Here is a 17,034-nt window from a genome sequence, read left to right on the forward strand (position 1 = left end):
AAAATAAAAAATGTTTTGATTCCATCATGTTTACCTTTCTGCAGGGTGAGTGGCTATAATCCCTGGTGGCCAGATGGGTACTTTGGCATGACTGGTGGTCCCCAAAAGAGAGTGCAGACTTTAGTAAAAGCGCCTTCTAGTCCTGGACTCGTTGAAAGAGTGAGCGTGTAGGCTGGGAACATGGCAGCAGAGTTCTGACACATTACTGTCTCAGGACCTGTACCAACCAAAATTGAAAAGGATGTGGTCGCCCATCCCAGACCACCAGAGCTTAATTGGACCATCAGGAATTGCGTTTTATTTAATATATTTCCATATTGGAAAGTTAATAAATACAAATAAATTACAGTTATATTAGGGAGTCAAAGAATATGTAGATCCTGACTCCCGCATGGCAATGCCACCATGTCACCCATCAGCCCTCCTTTGATCGCTACTAATGCGTCACTGCCTAGCATAGCAATCACGTCCACTCACTTAGAAGTTTAGTGCAAGTGTGTTGTTCATCACATTTTACATATTGCTACTGTTTCACACAGACAGTACATCTAGGAGATTATAGGAAAAAAATGGATAGACATGGTTTCCCACTGACTGAGAGGGGAACTGAGCATTGATTCTGCTTGACATAGGATGGTGAAGATAGAAGCAAGAATAATATATAGCTGACATGGAGGGAGGGGAGAAAAAGGGCAGGTTGGCAGGAGACTAGAGAAGATATACTTATAAGGTACGGAGATATTCTATAGGAGGGAGAAGTCAGGTACATCCTCTGTGCTTTTTAATTTTATTTGGGGGTGGATTGGTGGGTGTATGTGTGGGTAATTATATGGAATGATCTCTCTGGGTACCAAATAGTTTAGGCATGCCTCAGGATACTTATTGTAACTACCTAATGCTAACAGCTGTTTAAAGTGAACAGAGAGCACCCCTTCTTAAAGATTGTTGAACATGTTTTTGAGAAATATGATATATGCATGTTGTAGTTGTCCATAAGTCTTGATATCTATTCTAATACCCTGATTAAACTTTTGGGGGGAAAAATCGCCTGGTCCCATTTCACAACTGTGCTCACCTTCGCTCCTGTCCTGTCACTAAACACAACTTAACCAGGATTGTATATCTTGCATTGTAACTCAGTCACACAGCAGCTCATCGCTGATTTACCTTAGGAATAACCACAGCGAATAAAAGAATCGATGATCAAGTAGGAAATGCAATAGAATAAATATGTCATGTTATGTAATGAGGCAGAGCTGTAATTAGACATATTGTTACAGTTTGCCCTGAGCTACATTTATCTTTATATCTGTGCTCTGCTAGAGTTCAGTATCTTGAGCTGATCAAGGATCATGCGTTTGTCTGTAGAGATATGCTAAGTGTTTGTGTGCTGGATCCTCCTCTTCCCCCTCCTCCTGCTGGAGCTGCAGGTATTTCCCTGGAGGGTGGGGGATCTCTAGTTGTATAATGCCCCTTGCCTGACTGTCTCAGCTTAGTCTGCAGAAGGAGCTGTGCAGATCAGTAACAGGTGATCTGATACCTGTCCTCACATCAAGCACTGGATCCAAGGAGAAATGAAAGTGCAGCTAAAGGTAATGAACCACCACTGCCTCTAATCTGCATGCAGTGATTGCTTCTGCTCAGGTGAATCCTCACTTTTGCTTCATAGCTGGAGAAAGAAACTTTGGGTCATCATAAAAGCCTCCTCATAATATGGAACACATGTGAAACAATAAGGTTCCTACATATGACATGCAGGTTGTATCACTGCTAGTACCAGCATGCAAATGGGATGGTATGCTTGTTTGGGTATTTATATGCAATTGTATAGGATGGATTTATTATATTTAAGAAGTATACTTCTCATACTCTAGTATTTTTTTTGCTATATAACATGTCACTTGGATAATATGGCACTTACAGCATTAAAAACATTAGCTGTGTGTGTAATTTAAAGTAATGTAAAATATATATATGAAGGATATGTATGATAGTTTTGGGTAGCAAGCAACAAGATAATATATCCTTTTTGTTGTATTGAATGCATGTGGAGTTCATGTCATATAATAGCTTGCTCACTGGATTATTATAATCTTATAGTTGTAGCATGAACTGTAAGAACAAAGTGGAAAGCGATGATTCTGTGTGCACATGCAACCCAGTGCCATTTCATGAGAAGCATTATGTTGGTCAGCAGTTCATCATTACTGGTGACCTTTTGGCCAGTGGGGTGGAGGTTCCACAAGGACACTATTGCAACTGGACCAAGTTTTCCTGGCAGCCAAATTCATCTATAGTGACATCACACCACCTCTCTTCAGGTGGAGAGACGTCAGGGAAGATGGACTGACTTGGGTGGTACGAGGGTGGTGTTCTACCTTTGCCAATATGCTTTGCATGCTAATGCCAGATGCCAACTAAATACAGACCTAAGATTAGCCAGCTCAGAAATCTTGTTCTGGGCTAGCTAATGATGCTTTAGTTAAGAGGTAGGCAACCTTTGGCACTCCAAAAGTTGTGGTCTACATTATGGCTGTAAAAGCATTATGGAGATACAGTCCACAACATCTGGAGTGCCAAAGCTTGGTACCACTGCTTTAGTTACACCTCCGGCAGCAAAGTGAATATTCATGCTATGTGCAGCATGTTATAGTGCAATGTTGCACATACAGATTCCAAGCAACATGACCACTTCAAATCACTTAAAAGTAAAGTGGTCATGGTGCGTAGAATAACATTTTAATGTGACATACTTTGTAGTAATTATTCACTATGCAGTGATCAAAAGATATTACTTACCTGAAGATTGCATGTGCATCCTCCTTTGGCAGGCATACTTTTAACTCTTGACATTCAGCAGTTTAGTGGAGAAAATATGAAGGTATTTAACATTAAATAACTGATTTAGGCATGTGCTAACAACTTGTAGCTTTACCTTATTATGTACATTACAATATATAATTATAATGAACATACAAATATTTGGGGCTTCAGAAAAGTGTCTGCATGATTTTATGTCTAGACCTATGAAATTCTCCTTTACGATGCCTTACATGTATCAGAATTCTAATAAACTAATCTGCATTAATTATTTAATTGTTTACACAAGTACAATTTTCACCAACTATGGATTATATTATTATTATTGAATAATACATTGGAATGTGTCCTTTTTTACTTAAAGGCAAAATCTATATGGCTCAGTTAATGGTTTATAAATTATAACAACTGGTCTTGCCTACTCACACTGCTAAGAGGGCATAAGCCAACATTGGTCCTTAAAAGGATAATCTTTTTTTTTCGTAAATACAATCAAAATATCTTTATATACTGAGGGAACAGTCCAGGCACCTTAACTACCATATGATAATAATAAGAAGCTCTAGCTGCCTCTATAAATTGTCAATGACCTTGAGTTTCTGTTGGCATCGTGTGTCACTTTGGTTCCACTACTTCCATTCTGGGATCCCTTGTTGATGCCCACATCAGTCCTTAATAAAATCCAAACCCTCCAGTTGCTCTTAAGCAGACAAAATATGGTGTTTGGGAGCATGAGGCCCACAATCATTGTTTGCTACTGGCTAAGGGGGGAATTCCTCGTGCCCCCTAGCCAGTGCTTACTTGCTAGGTGGGGGAGGGGGTGGGTGCCCTCTACCTCATGAGGGTATAATATTCTTGCAAAGTATGTTTCTGACAGAGTTCAACAAAGAAGGTCTAGTTTCCTGTTCTGCCTGCTAGATTACTTTGCGTGTATGGACTAAAAGGTAGTGGAGAGCTCATAGACCCCCAGATCATTTAGACCTCAGAAATGTATACACCTTTGGCAACCCTCTTGTCAAGCCAGTACTTGAGCCTGCTTTCATTTCAAAGTAGGAGTCAGACCTGAGTCAAAACTTCATACTCCTCCACCATACTGTTCTGTCCACCAAAGTCATAACTGCAGAGGTAAAGTATTGAGCCTGTTTTTCAAAAATACCATCCTCACTGATGCAGTTCAATTGCTGCCCTGGCTCTCATAACCAAAGCAAATTTAAACCAACTTTAGCTTTGAAATTCGAAACCCACAAATGAGAGAGTTCTCCCATTGCCTGCGTTAAAGTATAGCCTCCTTTTAAAAGAAAAAAAGAAAAGGTGAACTAACTTTATAAAACAACATAGCAAATAGATAGTATGCTGTCATTGTAGAGTCACCATTGGTGAACCCCCCTCATTGTTATTCTTAGCTAGTAAACAATTGCATAGATGACTCTTTTTGTGTGGAGTTAATCTGCTTGTTAGTTTTATGTTATTGAGTTTCTCCTTGTTGATTTAACATGCTTCCCCATATCAGGTGTTACTATGGTATCTTTTCTTGCAGTAATGACTGTGAACAGATATAACAGTAACTTTTAAGCCTTCAGAGACACAATTTAAGACATATCGGTCCTGTTTTTTAAGCAAACATTTTAAAAACATGCATTTATTATTCAATTATGTGGGAACACATTACATGCATACTATATGGAAAAATGCATAAAATGTTGGTGTACAACACGATTGTAATACATGGACATATTTATATCTATATAAATATACATGGTCCTGTGGTTACCATGGTAACCACTGAAAAGCAGATTCCTGACATTTATATAATCATATTCCTATAAAATGTTCAATTCTAAACATCTAGTGTGAATTGTTGCAGATAGAATTCGAGGATTAAGTTGGCTATGTTAAAGCCATACAATAAAACCAATACATTACTCTTTCTTGTTTTTTGCCAGTCTAGCAGTGGACCTTGTTTGATTGTTCATCCATTGCACTTTAACTCTGAATAACTGGTAGTTCTCATGAGTAGGGCTACACAAAAAAATATCAGAGAAAAAAAATACATTAAAAAAAACCATTATTGTTTAGGATGTGCAGGAAGAGGTTTGTATATACCTTCTAATGAGTTCAGCGTGGCATTTCTGATAAGTTGCATGAATTTTTGACAACAAAGTAAGTGTTTTACCAAGAACTTAGTGACATAGACAGGGTTATTAATTAAAGGGATACTATAGTCACCCAGACCACTTCATCTCATTAAAGTGGTCTGGGTGCTCTGTCCCCCTTAGTCCTGCCATGTAAAACCTTGCAGTTTTAGAGAAACTGCAATAATTACCTTACAGGACTAAGACTGTCTCTAGTGACTGTCAATTAGGATTCTAGCAGACTCTTAAATGATGCTGGATGTTCTCACGCTATGCATGAGGACATCCAGCGTCAGTGAAATCCCCCTAGTAAAAAAGGCTTTCCTATGGAGAGGGCCTAATGCACTTGCCGCACATGCACATTAGATTTCCTCCCGTCGGAACACGACCCAGCGCCAATGGGCATCAGCGCTGGAATCTAATGAGTAAATAAAGATTTTTTTTAACACTTTATCAGCTATGGGAGTGGGGGGCTCAAGTGAGGGGAGACCAGGGGGCACTATTGTGATAGAATTGAAAGTGAGAATTGAAAGTGAATATCAAAATCTAAATCAAATTGCCACATCAGAAAAATTCTTCTTTGAAAGTTTATATGTGTCATAAGATCAGGGTCGATCCCCAGGGTGTAACATGTCCTGATTCCCTTTTATTCTAGAATTTTGGTCCTTAAGGGGTTAAAGACTGCTCAGGTGCACTGTAGATTAGAGAAAACACTTGGGATACAGCTGATATAATCCTAAAGACAGAAAGACAAATAATACATAGTGAATTTTTTATCTCTCTTTTTGCACTCTTTTGTGCAGATAGTGCACTGTAGATTAGCTCTGTTGATTCTGCCCTGCCCCCTCACGAGGAGGCAGAGGTGGCAAGGCCTAATAAGAGGAGGTGGAATACACCTGAGGAGGTGGAGCCTAGCACCTATCTACAGAGTACCTGGGTGGTCCAGTCTAAGTTAATATTACTGAGGCAGTGCACTCCAAAATGGTGTTGGCATTGATATACATTTTATCAGCCATCCTGTGCATATGTATAGTATTGTAATACAGAGGAATAGCTCTCAGCTGTTTTAGCTTTTCTGCGATGATAATTATTTTATGTGCTTATGCACATGCATAATTAGAGTTTCATAATTTCTCATTTGGTGTATCAGATAAATGGGAAACCAGAGAAGTATTTTGAGAGGAGATCATTGCAGTGAATCATATGATAAACACAATAAAGATAGCACAAAACAATGTGATGAGAATGTATTCCATTATAATCCTTGGTGTATATAGTGACCAATACAGGTATAGTGCCCAGGATGTGAATTGAAGCCCTTTTTAAAGGAACATTGTAGCATGGAATACAAATGTATATTCCTAATGCTATAGTGTCCTAGATACCCCCTGGTATCCCCTGGTGGTTAAAAGTAACTTACATTGCATCCCCACTTCACTGCTCTGTCTGTGGCTGGTCACATCTCCTTGGCTGAGATCAGCAAGAGTAATTATCTCAACCAATCTAATGCTTTCCCACAGGAAAGCTTTGGGAGGCTAGTCTGCATCCATGCAAAACCCCGCCTTGAGATGGTCTCTCTATTTTATTCCATAATTTTGCTGAAACTAACACCCTCTAGAGGTAGGTTAACTCTGCAAAAATAGCATTGCCAGCAAAACAGCAATGCTTTTATCTGCATGGTTAAAACAGGGGGGACATGGCAACCAGATAACTTTATTGACATGAATTAGTCTGAGTGCCCATAGTGTCCTTTTAAGTGAGAGTACATGAAATATAAGGTATGTTATATGTCCCTTTACTTGATCACATGTTAACATTTGAAATCTAGTGCATTATAGGGCCTGAATTGTACCTCTTCTTTGTGTCCATCCAACATTGTATCCAACACAAATGAGATGTAAATGTTATACTGGTGTGTGCACCAGTTTCTTCAAGCGTGTACAAAGCAGGGGTTTACGAATCGTTTGCTCTTGTGTTTTCACAATCTAGGGCCCAAATAAGATAAATGTGAAGTTAGCTAATTTGCATTTCGGTGGGCTCACAAGTGGGTTTTGTGCCAGTTGCACACATTTTTACAAATATTTATATCAATAAACTTTTTTTTAACTGTAGAACATGAATGAAAACAAACATCTAAATGTTCTCCAGATTGAGAGGTATCAGTTCTTCATTAACCCCTTAACGACCGGTGAAGGTTTCAGGACCGTCATTGGAAAAATCACTTGAGGACCAGTGACGGTCCTGAACCATCATAATGGTATCATGTACTTACCCCTCGGCGAATTAGGACCCCGCGGCCATGTGATCACTCAACAGAGAGGTCACATGGCCACAATAGATGTCCAAGTATCTGCCTGCAGGGCGACCGCCTGTGCTGACAAAATGAAAAAAAATAAATTGTAAATGGAGGGTTGAAACATTGATTATTTGTAAAATACACGGTTGAAAAATTTCCTAAGGAGTGCTCCGTTTACGGTTTATTTTATATATATATATATATATATATATATATATATATATATATATATATATATAGTTACAATATATACAATATATATAGTTATTATATATATATAATATATATATACGTGTGTAATTTAATTATACGTGTATTTTTATATTAATATATGTATATATTAATATAAAAATACACTTAGTATGACATTAAGTATATAAAAGATATATAGACATATATTATGTATTGTGTATATATATATATATATATATATATTATAAAATTCAAATAATAAGTAAATTAAAATAAATCAAAAAACTTAAAAATAATAAAAACAATTAAAATAAAATTATATATATATGAAATTTTATTCTAACTGTATTTTGATATTAATATATATATATATTTATATCAAAATACACTTAGAATGAAATTATATATACATCTATGTATATATAAATAAATAAAACATATGATATATATATATATATATATATATATATATATATATAATACACAAGATCCAGCGCACTCTCCTATATATATATATATATATATAAACAAACAAATGAAGGGAGCACACTAGGACTCTTCTCAGTGGAAATAAAAGGTATTTACTGTATCAAAAAGTTAATACATCTTCTGTGCAGAGTAAATAATCGACGTTTCGACCCTCCTTGGGTCTTTATCAAGATCACAGTGAAGCAGTGCTAACAATGACAATTTATACATATGTGAGTAAAAAAGCTTACCAATTAGGTGATCGAGCAGCCGGCGGGCCGAAAAACCCGGAAGTGAAGGACCACGTGAACGCATGCATGTGACCAGCGTGAACGTGCATGTAATCTGGTTGCTAGGCAACCGAGTAAACAGGAACTTACGATCTCAAATCTTGGACATATTTAGTAAGTGCTAGCGTGGCACTTGCATGCGCACCCCCACACTAAAGAAATACCGCTTATCACCTAAACAGTGATCTGCAGCATAATCAGGATCCACTTTTGCTATGGAGGATTTCCTAAGTCAGGCTGGAGCATTAGCGGAAACGGCAGAAATATTATCAATCACAGAAGAACAAGCATTATCAGTGTTATGGCCACGCAGGTCACAAGATCTACCCCATATACACACAGCTAAGGATCTATATAATGATCTATCGAGATTGAAAAAAAGGGAAGTAGATTTGGATCTGCATGGGGTTTTTCTCTCCGACTACTACAGATCTAAACAGATCCCAAGGGGCTTTCGTATAAAAAACGCTCCAACCATAGGAAGACAAAATCCCATTTTCTGCAAAAAATGGATGAACATTTCGAACAAGTGCTCCTTAGATTGGCTGGTAATAGTAATCGAGGAAGTCGGAATGGAACTACTCCAAGTTAAGAAATCTATACAGGAATTTGAACTGACCCACGTTACTGCCTTACAAGCAATACCATCTACGGAATTTATGTTGAAATTACAAGATGATATACAGAAATATCAAAATGAATTAATCCGGTTTAAGAAAGTAAAGGTGGAAAAGGTTAATCATGACTATAAATTCCATCAAGTCTATCGCTGGTTAAGCGGGTCGGACTCCAACACTAGAAACCCTGTTCCTAAATTTAGGACACGGATAAGAAAACCGGCCTTACACACAGTGGATGTCAGCTCAGGAGAGTCAGCCTCAGATGGTGAAAGGAGGGCCGATTCCTCCACAGAAAAACAGAGTCCTTTTTTAGAAGATGGAGGACATTCAAACGACCCACCTCGATCAACCGTCTCCAGCGAACAATTTCGAAGAGACACAAGAGACAACCTAGACGTGGACAAAAGGGTCACAAGAAATATAAGAGCTACAGGAAAACCTCCCAGACCACGGAGATAACACCTATATTTAATCTTTCTGATAAAGTCTTAGACCATAATCACGTCTCACTTTTACAAAAAGGGCTTACGTTTATACCCGTTGCCAAACCTAAAAAATTCGAAACGGCGATAGATCTATACAAATTACAAAGAACCTTGTATAGTAATGAAGTGAAAAAGGACGAGAATCCCACTAAGATTCATAGGTTCCCTAATCGAAACAAAAAAGACATCTACACCCCGAACCCTTCAATTAAGACCTTCATGCAGGTTATACGCAACGAGACTAACCCTATTGTAACGACACCACCTTACCACAGAGATAATCTATCGAAAGAAGAACACATAGCGTTAAAAGACCTGACCCAAGACCGTAAGATCATAATTCGGCCAGCCGATAAAGGCGGGGCCATCGTGATACAAACATACGAAGATTATAGGACGGAAATTATGAGACAACTTCAGGACACCTCAACATATTCACTACTTACCTTCGATCCAGTGGAAAAATTTCAAAAGAAAATTGAAAAACTGATAGAAGAAGGGCTATCACATCGATACTTGGATGAAAATACAGCAAAATTTTTGGCCGTAAAATACCCAAAACATCCGGTGATATACACATTACCAAAAATCCATAAGGATTCAAAACAACCACCAGGCCGCCCGATTGTGTCCGCAAAGGAGGGATTGATCGAGCCTATTGCTCAATTTATTGACCACCACATCAATAAAAGTGTAAGTAAGCTACCGACATGCTTAAAAGACACCCAACATCTGATCACTCAATTACAGAACATTGACCTAACAGGTAAAGAAATTATCCTGGCTACAATGGATGTAAAAAATCTTTACACAATAATACCGAAAAAAGAAGGCATTGAAGCAATAGCCGATATCTTGTTAAAGGATGATACATACACGGGTCCCTATATTCCATATTTAATGGAATGGTTAGACATTGCTCTAACGTGTAATTATTTCAAATTTGAGGATAGATTTTATCTACAAACCTCCGGGACCGCCATGGGGGCAGCTATGGCACCAGCCTATGCCAATGGCTTTATGTATTGGTTTGAGGAGAAATACATTCTACAAAAATATCAAACAAACATAATCAAATATGTCAGATATGTGGACGATATCCTCATAGTCTGGGAAGGATCTACAACATCATTCGAGAGTATGATCCAGCAGATCAATACACTACCAACCCCAGTGAGGTTAACCTGCAATTGGAATGAATACAGTATTGAATTTCTTGACGTGAAGATATACAAATACGACAACCAATTAGGTTTTACTCTATTCAGAAAAACTACAGATAGAAACACCTTACTATCTGCAACCAGTTTCCATCCGCAACATGTCAAGGACTCTTTACCTATCTCCCAATTTCTTCGAGTCATGAGATACAATAGCAACTCGACCAATCGTGAACAGCAGCTACAGGAAGTTTTTGATCGGTTTCTAGCAAGAGGATTCCACCCCAGGACTCTTGAAACAGCTAGAGAGAAAGCCTGGAATAAGTTCAACCAGATCAATATCACAAGCAATACAAAAAAGAACAACATTTTCCTCCCACTTACATTCAACACTGCAACTCCGGCCATCAAAAAGTGTATATATAAACATTGGAACATGTTTCAAGTTGACCAGAATCTACCGGATAAATTCAAAAACAATCCTATAATTAGTTATAGACGCAACCGCAACCTGAGAGATTTACTTGTTAAAAATGACCCTAGACAATGCTATGCCAAGATGCCTAAAATCCAAAAGAAGGGTTGTTACAAATGCAGTGGCTGCGTTACATGCAGCCACATGCTTACTGGAACCACTTTTGCCCATCCCCATAACGGGAAAAGAATCCCCATCAAGCATTATATTACATGTAAGACTACACATGTAGTATATATGATCACATGCCCGTGCGGTTTATCATATATCGGGAAAACTGATATGACCTTAAGAGACCGAATCAGACATCGATCTGGGGACATCGATCTGGGATCACAACAGCCTTCAGGGATCAAAGAACAGACAAGCCTGTGGCTAAGCATTATTTAACTGCACAACATCACTTGCCTACGCTTCGTTTTATAGCAATCGACCACGTCCCAGCTCCAGCAAGAGGGGGGGACAGATCCAAGCTATTACTCCAGCGGGAAGCCTATTGGATCCACCATTTAAACACAGTGACTCCGAAAGGACTAAATGAACATCTGGTTCTCTCGATGTTCTTGTAATAATATAGATCTGTTGGTAATATCTGTAGTCGAAATGTTCTTTTACTTGTATATAGAATTGAGAAAGCACAATGCTTCTGAAAATTAATTAAGATAGTAAGGTGAACAGTCCCTCCACACTGACAGTGCATGGCCCTAGCTATTCGCTTCCAGTATGGTTTAATGTTAATCTTCTGCCAGCTTTCCGTTATACTTTCGTATATGCGTCCCTACCGGTGCACAACCAGTTCCAATGGAAAAGTCTGCACTAGGAACAGGCATTATGAGCCGTAAGCTAGTAACTATAGCCTTTAGTACATAGACATGGTTTTCTCCCTTTTGTACATAGAGTTCAGACCTTGGAATAGTTAAATGCACATTGATTAGGTATAATAATCGCATTTATGTAAAAAAGAGAATGCTCCTTTAAATAATTAGAGTTTAATACCCTTATATGAAAAAATCTGTATATATCGTTTTTTGATTTTATAATTCGGTAGCTTTTTCTTTGCTCATCTAGCATACCCTAGATAGTTATAGATTTAATTTGGATAAAATTGCATTGTTTTCACATCTGTCACTTGTGGATTTTTTTAAGTATATCACGTTTGGTTTCACATTCAGTTTTATCTTCAATGGGGTGCTGGCGGCAATCCTCCTCTTATTAGCATTTAAAAATCTCACACTCAAAATTTGAGATCGTAAGTTCCTGTTTACTCGGTTGCCTAGCAACCAGATTACATGCACGTTCACGCTGGTCACATGCATGCGTTCACGTGGTCCTTCACTTCCGGGTTTTTCGGCCCGCCGGCTGCTCGATCACCTAATTGGTAAGCTTTTTTACTCACATATGTATAAATTGTCATTGTTAGCACTGCTTCACTGTGATCTTGATAAAGACCCAAGGAGGGTCGAAACGTCGATTATTTACTCTGCACAGAAGATGTATTAACTTTTTGATACAGTAAATACCTTTTATTTCCACTGAGAAGAGTCCTAGTGTGCTCCCTTCATTTGTTTGTTTATATTTCTACGCGGGATTGCACCTAGGCACCATAATCTTATTTTTGAGAAAATTGGAGGAGAGTGCCTTGCTTATTTATCTTGGATATATATATATATATATATATATATATATATATATATATATATCCATATGCAAAATGACATAAATAATTTCATAAACATACACGTAGACTATAAATATGTATATATATATTTAAATTCTACGTGCATATTTATGTAATATTTCTACATAGTTAAGTAATTTTGCTGATTGCATTTTGAGGGACCTGCCTAACAACCCAGGCCAAAAGTCCAGAGAATTTAATTTGCTAGCACTGTATATAACTCTGTAACGTTCTATGACACCCTAAAACCTGTACATGGGGGGTACTGTTTTACTTGGGAGACTTCGCTGAACACAAATATTAGTGTTTCAAAACAGTAAAATATATCACAGCGATGATATGGTCAGTGAAAGTGGCATTTTTTTAAAAATTTTTTTACACACAAACAGCACTTTCACTGATGATATAATTGTTGTAGTATGTTTTACTTTTTTGAAACACTAATATTTGTGTTCAGCAAAGTCTCCAGAGTATAACAGTACCCCCCATGTACAGGTTTTATAGTGTTTTTGAAAGTTACAGGGTCAAATATAAGGGTCACATTTTTTTACATTGAAAATTGCCAGGTTGTTATGTTGCCTTTGAGAGCGTATGGTTGCCCAGGAATGGGAATCACCCCCATGATGTCATACCATTTGCAAATGAAGACAACCCAAGGTATTGCAAATGGGGTATGTTCAGTCTTTTTTAGTAGCCACTTAGTCTTAAACACTGGACAAAGTTAGCGTTCATATTTGTTTTTTGCATTTTTAACACACAAACAAATATAAATTAATATTTATAGAATACCCTGGGTTGTCTACTTTAAAAAAACATGTACATGTGAGGTGTGATTCAGACATTTATGACAGATAACAGTGTTACAATGTCACTATTGATACATTTTAAAAATATATATTTTGAAACAGCAATTTCTTACTTGTACTTAGAGCCTTATAACTTACAAAAAAAAAAAAAACACTGGGTGGGTATTTTTAAACTCAGGACAACATTTTGAATCTATTTAGCAGTTTTTTTCCTGAAGGGGTTAAATTCTTGAATGTATCATTTTCTGTGGAATTGATTATAATGGAGTGAAGTTAATCTGAATGTTTTGTAAGACCTAAGTCAATGAGCAATTAAAACCCTGCATCATGTTGATTTAGGGATTAACAAATATTAAATTTCCTAGTGACAATGAAATGTAAACAGTTTAGTGATACAGTATTCAGTGGAATTTGTTGACTTTTTAAAATCTGTGGAGTCATTTTCAAGAAGTGTTCTGAGTCTCTTCACTCAAAGCTTTGTGTTGGGAATGGGGAAGAGCAGCCTCAATTATTGGATGTGCAGGGGTCATTAAAAGCACCTCCCCACCAGCTTCCCTACTAAGCAAAAAATGTATCATATAAATCAGTGTTCTGGTTACTTTCTGTGTTGGGCAGAAGGTTTGTATCTGGTATCACCCTACACTCCACTCCTGTACAGTACAGTAGCCTGCATGATTAAATGTGAACAGTGCTACTGCTAATGTAGCTGTTATACTTAGTAGCAGTGTTAATTTTGGCGGCAAATTTCAATTTAGTTTTAGTGATAGACTTTTGACTAAAAAGCCATTTTAGTTTTAGTTGTATTTTAGTCATCTGAATTGTTTTACTTTTAGATGACTAAATCTCCAGTAGATTTTAGTCGACACAACTAAAATCTAATGGGTTTTGTTAAAGCCCCTATCTGTCTCTTTTGCCCCTTCCACAGCCCCTCTATGCAGTGTTAATTTTGGCAGCAAATTTCAATATAGATTTAGTCATAGTCTTTTGACTAAAATGTCGTTTAAGTTGTATTTTAGTCATCTGAATTGTTTTAGTTTAGTCTACTAAAATTTTACTAAAATTGTTAGTCGAGAAAATTAACACTGCTTAGTAACAAGGCGGTCTGAGACAGACAAATACATAGGCATACAGGGTTATTCACTAAAGCAGGGGTAGGCAACCTTTTAGCAGCACTGTGCCGAAATAGGATTGTGATGTTCCGTAGTGTGCCAGTCTTTTTTTTTTTAAAATTGAGGTGTGCATGTTGCCGTATTCCGCTTGTGTTATTTATACCGTAGTTGCTTTCTATCGTTGCATTGGTGCATATATGAGCTATTATATTGTATATGTTGTTTATTTATAAAATATTTTACCAGGAAAGATACATTAATATTTCTCTCGTTTTCAAGTATGTCGTGGGTCCACAAAACATTGCATTGATACAACACGGTACAATAAAATACAAAAACAATATTAATACACAATATATACAAAATTTAACATAGAACAGGTAGGAAATATATAATCAACCATGACACGTGCATTCTGTTTTGAGGTATGTATAGAGGGATCTCTTAAAGGAATTTAGGCTTGGGGAAGATTTGAAAATGTGCGGGAGGTCGTACCATAATTGCTGTGCTCTGTAGGAGAAGAGGATTGGGCTGCTTTCTTTTTGTATTGAGGTAGACTAAATAAAGTGCTAGTACTGGATCGGAGTTTATAGGAGGTGGGAACAGACGGGGAGAGCATTCTGCTCAGGTAGGGAGGGAGCTTCCCAGAAAAGCTCTTAAACACAAGGAAGGAAAGATGAAGGGTGCGTCTGGATTCCAGCAACAACCAGTTTAGTTCTCTTAGCATGTCACAATGGTGGGTCCTGTAATTACATTGTAGCACTAGTCAGCAGAACGAGTTATACAATGTATTGAGTTTATTAATGTGGAATTGTGTTGCAGGTGCATTTACTACATCCCCATAATCAATGTTTGGCATCAGTATATTTGCTGTACATTAGTAGTTTGTGGTATAATGTATGATACCTATGAATGTGGGCTGTGTATGGGGGCTGCTTGTAGAATTGTGTGTGTGGATGGTTGTCACATAGTGTGTGTGTATGTGTGGGGCTGTTTGGGTTATTGCATGTGAGAGGCTGCATGTGGGGTTGTCATCTATGTGAATTGTCAGTGGTATTGAGTTTGTGCGGATTGTGTGTTGTGTTTGTGTGTGGGCTGTTCGTATTATTTGTATGAGGGGGAGGGTTATTCTGCATTTCTGTGTATATCTAGCAGTGTGGGTGGCTTACCTGGATTCTAGTGGGGACCAGGCAGAGGTTAAGGACAGAAGCTGCTACAGCAGCTGCGGGCTGCTCTACTCCAGTGTGGATTCCCATTCACAAGTGCTGGAATGAAGTGATCTGAGATCACTTCTTCTATGTGCTACAATGCATAAATTGAGGATAGTCCTTCACCACCTTTTTGTATTAGCAGATATCTGAAGTTTCCCTGGGACTCCTGAGAGGCCAGAGCCTGCTTGGCTCTAGCAGCCTTGAGTGCCATGCAAAGATTACTCAAGTGCCGTGCATGGAACATGTGCCTTAGGCTGCCTACCCCTGCACTAAAGTAAAATTAGCCAAGCATTCTCTAACTCAACTAACTTCCATTTTGGTCTTAAATTTACTTTGAATTCTCACTTTAGTGAATTCAAGACCAAAAACCTTGCTAGATGTCTTTGTTATTAAATAGGCACTATATGTGGCATTCTAACTACACACAGCCAGAAGTTATGAATAGTAAAGATTACTTGAGAATTGGAATTCCCAAAATAGGTGCAGATTGATTTTATTTCCTTACAAATATCAATTCATTTTTCGATTTCTTATTTTTTTTTGTGTGTGTGCTAAATAATGAATATATTAATATATATATCAAAGAGAAAAATAATGAATGGATTAATATATATCAAAAATAATTAATTTGATTGCAATTTTTGGATTTGAGTTATTTTAAAGGACCCATCTCATTGAAATGGTCTGGGTGCAGTGTCCCTGTTCTCTTAATCCTGCAATGTAAAACATTGAAGTTTCCTTTGCAGGGTTAAGATTGCCTCTACTGGCTTTTTAAATAGGGAAGGCCTAATGTGCATGGCAATGGAGGAGGCTGAGACGGAACCAGAACCAAGGACTTAGCTCGAAAAGGGTGAGTGTTTAATGGATTATTTAAGCCTTTCATTGCAGCTGAGAGTAGCCGCGGAGGTAGAGGCAGAGTAGCCGCGGAGGCAGAAGTTCACCATATTGTTAGGAAGGCAGCTTTGTAATCGTAACACTCTAGTGTTCCTTAAATCATCATAATTATTAGCTAGGTGTTGTCCTATTTCCAGCTTACCAATCCAAGCCACAGCTGGCTTGAATTAATGCTATAAAAGATATGTACTTAAAGGTAAATTCCGAAATCATTATAATTGAATAATGGCCAGAAATAAAAACTCACCTGCCATCATGGCTAGAGATGCTATAAATTATTAGTCACTTAGTGCATGGATGAGTATCAGGGGGTAGATAAATAATATTCCTATAGTATATTACTCCAAAATGAGTGTTTACTATTATTGATAGTATTCACTTAATCAATGGGAACTTGT

At 37.6% G+C, this 17,034-nt stretch overlaps 1 protein-coding gene across 1 annotated transcript in view; it reads left to right on the forward strand.

The window, feature by feature from the left end:
- Nucleotides 1–1,509: 1,509 nt before the first annotated feature.
- TRPM6 (transient receptor potential cation channel subfamily M member 6) overlaps nucleotides 1,510–17,034 on the forward strand; it is a 182,170-nt gene continuing 166,645 nt past the window's right edge. Inside the window, exon 1 of the mRNA XM_063455032.1 lies at nucleotides 1,510–1,592. Within this exon, the coding sequence (XP_063311102.1) occupies nucleotides 1,575–1,592 (18 nt within the window). The 5' untranslated portion in view covers nucleotides 1,510–1,574. The remainder of the gene's footprint in view (nucleotides 1,593–17,034) is intronic.

This window comes from Pelobates fuscus, chromosome 5, assembly GCF_036172605.1.
Source record: "Pelobates fuscus isolate aPelFus1 chromosome 5, aPelFus1.pri, whole genome shotgun sequence".
Taxonomy (NCBI): Eukaryota; Metazoa; Chordata; class Amphibia; order Anura; family Pelobatidae; genus Pelobates; species Pelobates fuscus.